Consider the following 4,696-nt stretch of genomic DNA (forward strand, 5'->3'; position numbering starts at 1 on the left):
TGGTCAGGTTTTGAGCGCTTATATATCAGTCATTTCTTTTCAGAATTTCGAGGTTTTGGCATCAACCGATCAGAAATTCTTTTACGGTTGAATTTATGTAACAAAAATAACCTATTGTTCGAGATACACTATTGAAAAATTGATAAATCACATCGATTGTCTAAATCATACCGAGCAACCAATCACCACCTCTCTTCACAAGCACAGTCGACACTAACGGATCCAACCGATCTGACATTGTAAACAGTCTCACAGCTTTCAACCAATAACGAGCTCGCTTTCGGTAGCTGCAACAGGTGTTTCAACACCGTTTTAAAATGCTTCTTTTATCATTACCACTGAACAGATTCTAAACACCAATGGCTTGATTGATAGGGGAAATATTACGCAAGATTGTCATATAATAATTTAAATATGTTTTCGATACTAAACTAGTTAAAAGTTGTGTTAAAAGTCGTGCAATTCAACCAATCACAAGCTCGCTTCTTGTTTGCTCGCGGATGGATTTTTGCTTTGGGCTATATAATAGCCTGTGTCGTCTCATAGCAGTCATCAGTTAACAAGTGAAAGGCCACCAGGCCGGTCTTGTATAATCAGCAGCGGTGGCTGATTCCAGCGGCCAAACTGAGCTGCAGCAGAACCAGAGCGGTGGTATCAGGCAGCAGCGGCGGAGGTAGTGGGAAGCTGCATTTCTTCATTCAGTTCGGTGCTCCTTCGATCTGAGTTGGACCCCACCAGCGGTAATCCAATTCAGATATCGTTGGGTGAAAACGTTGGGTGTGTGTGCAGTGTGCACATATAGCGTATGTGCATCTGTATTGCTATGACATTTGCGATGATAGGGATGGCGCTGTTGCGTGTGTATGGCTAGCTATAGCGTGTGTAAGACACTAGCATGTGTAGCATATTATGGCTATTGCGTGTATATCTTCAGCGTGTGTACGGATAGTAATAGCTTGTGTGTGGATAGCTGCTGCGTGTGTAATGATTAGTTATAGCGTATGTATGGATAGTAATAGCACATGGTTGGATAGCTTATGCGTGTGTATAGATAGTTGTATCGGATGTATGGAAAGGAATAGCGTGTGTATGGATAGCTATAGCTACAGCGTGTGTATGAATAGCTTTAACGCGTGTTTAGATAGTTATAGCATGTGTGTGAATAACTATAGCGGGTGTTTATCGAAGATTATTATTGTCATTGAAAATATTAAAACGTCTTAACGAACACAGTTGTGAATTTGATTTTACAGCAGCGATTTTAACTTCTTCAGCCAGTCTTTATTCATCGAGGAAAAATTACTACCTATGAATGATCAACACTTATTTACTAGAAATTTGATTTAGATCAAAACGGGTTCTTTTGAGTATCATAAGTTATTGGTAAAAAGAGTTGCAAGTTTTCTCAATGAGCATTCATTAAATTTTCGTTTTTGTTTCTCGGTGCGCGGTTTTGATTTTGTTTCTCGCACACAGAGAAAGAAACAAACTTGTCGCTATCGTGAAAAATAACAAAACAATTAGAAATGCTCTAAATCACAACTGAAGAAGTTAAAATATTTTCCTGTCACTCGCCCAAACCTTGATAACAACTACCGAAAAACGTGTGATTGAGCTCTTGCTATATTGAGTTATTGAACCAAACGTTTTTGACGTTGGACTAACGTCTATATCGAAGTTAGGCACCTGAATTTGAAAAACTAGTAATTCAACCGGGGAAAACCAGGGAAAAGTGGTCAGGTTTTGAGCGCTTATATATCAGTCATTTCTTTTCGGAATTTCGAGGTTTTGGCATCAACCGATCAGAAATTCTTTTACGGTTGAATTTATGTAACAAAAATAACCTATTGTTCGAGATACACTATTGAAAAATTGATAAATCACATCGATTGTCTAAATCATACCGAGCAACCAATCACCACCTCTCTTCACAAGCACAGTCGACACTAACGGATCCAACCGATCTGACATTGTAAACAGTCTCACAGCTTTCAACCAATAACGAGCTCGCTTTCGGTAGCTGCAACAGGTGTTTCAACACCGTTTTAAAATGCTTCTTTTATCATTACCACTGAACAGATTCTAAACACCAATGGCTTGATTGATAGGGGAAATATTGCGCAAGATTGTCATATAATAATTTAAATATGTTTTCGATACTAAACTAGTTAAAAGTTGTGTTAAAAGTCGTGCAATTCAACCAATCACAAGCTCGCTTCTTGTTTGCTCGCGGATGGATTTTTGCTTTGGGCTATATAATAGCCTGTGTCGTCTCATAGCAGTCATCATTCTCTGTCGAACCGTTGTGCGGTGCAGACGCTCTTTGTGCTCGTAAAGTTTTCTTATATTCGGTCTTTATTCACGTGTTCGTTGCGGAGTATCCCGCGTTGGCTGGCATTGAGAGGTCGGCTCTCTCTCCTTCCGAGGAGGAAATGCAGTGTGAACAAGTGGAACAGTCTATTTCCACACAACCATCTAAAAAGCAGAAGGTGATGGGTCACCTAAAACAGGGATCGGATGCATCCACATCCACAGAAGACAAATCCAAACGTGCTCGCAAGCAGTCTGGTTCAAAGAATTCCAACGAAACGCTGCTACAAAGCAACCCGTTCTCTGTTCTTTCCGTTAATTAACAAACCGACTCAGCTCCGGTTCAAATTCGGGAGAAGGTGCCTCCGCTGTTTGTAAAAACAACTGAAATCGGCATGCTGCGAGATGAGCTCGCCCGAATGCAGATCTACCCTCTGTTTAAGCTCTGCAGTACGGGCATCAAAATTATGTGCTCGTCACTCTTGGATTACGGCAAAGTCAAACAGGAGTTAACTGCTGGTGAATTCCAATTCTATACACATGACATCCCCAGTAGCAAACCCCTGAAAGTGATCATTCGAGGTCTCAATTGCCTGCTGGAAACCGAGCTCAGGAAGGAACTGGAACGCCTTCACCTTCAGCCTCAGCGAATTTTCACCATTGTGAGAAAGGACCAAACTGGTGAATACCGTGACCAGCTGTGCCTGGTGCATTTTGCAAAGGGTTCCACTACTCTGGCTGCACTTCGTCAAATTCGTGCCCTCTTCAGTCTCGTCGTTGAGTGGGAAGCATATCGTCCACGTCATCGTGATGTCACCCAGTGTATGAATTGTCTTGGATTTGGACATGGTACCAGAAATTGCAACATGAACGCCCGCTGCGACAAATGTGCCGGCAATCACGTCACCATGCGAATCGGACACGGTAGTTAAATGTGCAAACTGTGGGCAGCAACATCAGGGTAGCGATCGGAGTTGCCCAAAGAGAGCTGAGTTCATCAAGATCCGGAAGGATGCTGCCAAAAAGAAGCAAACTGGTAGGAAGAGGGCTCCTGCTTTTATTGAAGAAAATTCTCCGCGACTGCGCCATGTGGTTCCAAATCTTACACCGCTCCCGCTGAATAACAAACCACCGTCTGGTACATCGTCGGTACATGACCGATTGAGAGCTGCTGCTGAATCTATTCCGCCCCCCTTGTCATCACAACCTCCTCCCGGATTGACAGGAGCCTGGGTCATTCCACCAAACCACCGTGCAGATGAATCTAACCTTTACTCACCAGAGGTTATCCAGGAGTTCTCAATGAACCTTTTCCAACGCCTAATGACTTGTAGGTGCAAACAGGACCAGATCCACGCTGCCATCTCGGTGGTGTCTGAATTCCTCGGCAAATATGGGCCATAAACCTAACCTAAACTTCTTAAATTGGAACGCTCGATCCATCAAGAGCAAAATCTACGAGCTCGGTGAGTTCTTCAAAACTAACGACATCGATATCTGCTTCCTGACAGAAACCCATCTGAAGCCTGATGTTTCGAGCTTCTTCCCGAACCATCGCCTACTTCGTCTAGACCGCACTAACTCTTCAGGTGGAGGAGTGGCTATTGCCGTACGGAATGGCATCCAGTTCAAGCTGCTTCCTTCCCTCCAGCTCAAACTTATCGAAGCAATCGGCATCGAAATCAACACCAACAGTGGCCCTCTTACTTGCATCACGGTATACTGTCCGAGGCAAACCCGCGTCCGAGATGGCTCTGACGTAACTCTCAAGTACGACATCATAAAGCTGACGAGGAGACACGGCAACTACCTCATCGCCGGTGACATCAATGCCAAACACGAAGTGTGGGGCAACACGCGCCGCAATCGGAACGGAATCGTCCTGAATGACGACTTTCAACATGGTCACTACAACATCCTGGCTCCTACAAGTTCCACATACTTCAGCAAAGGCAGTTTCTCGACCCTTGACATCTTTATCACCAATGTATTCAACAACATCGGGCATCCAACCGTACTCGAGGAACTGAGCTCCGACCATTATCCGGTGCTGTTAAGTATCGGTTCTGGAGTCGAGGTTCACCAGCAAAATCGTCGGGACTACCACCATGTCGACTGGCCGGCATTCGGACAGAGTGTCGATCTTCATGTCAACTTTAATCGGCCGATCGAGACTACCGAAGACATTGATGGGGCTGTCGAAGAGATCCAAGCTGCCGTTCATTTGGCCCAGGAAGAAAACATCAGACATATTCCGGTCAACCGTAAGTCTTTAGATTTTGATCCCACCACTAACAAATTGGTCAGGCTTAGAAATATCTTTCGGAGGCAATACCAAAGAACTGGTCAACGAGATAAGAAAATTTCGTCCGATAATCTCACTAAA

The 4,696-nt window shown here is 43.9% G+C and overlaps 1 protein-coding gene across 1 annotated transcript; it reads left to right on the forward strand.

Annotated features, from left to right (window-relative positions):
• The first annotated feature begins 2,432 nt into the window (after nt 1-2,432).
• Nucleotides 2,433-3,242, forward strand: LOC129717292 (uncharacterized). Its single transcript, XM_055667155.1, has 2 exons — nt 2,433-2,568; nt 2,647-3,242. Exons 1-2 carry the CDS (start codon nt 2,433-2,435, stop codon nt 3,240-3,242), a joined length of 732 nt encoding a protein of 243 aa, XP_055523130.1.
• The last annotated feature ends 1,454 nt before the right edge of the window (nt 3,243-4,696 follow it).

This window comes from Wyeomyia smithii, chromosome 1 (genome assembly GCF_029784165.1).
Source record: "Wyeomyia smithii strain HCP4-BCI-WySm-NY-G18 chromosome 1, ASM2978416v1, whole genome shotgun sequence".
Taxonomy (NCBI): domain Eukaryota; kingdom Metazoa; phylum Arthropoda; class Insecta; order Diptera; family Culicidae; genus Wyeomyia; species Wyeomyia smithii.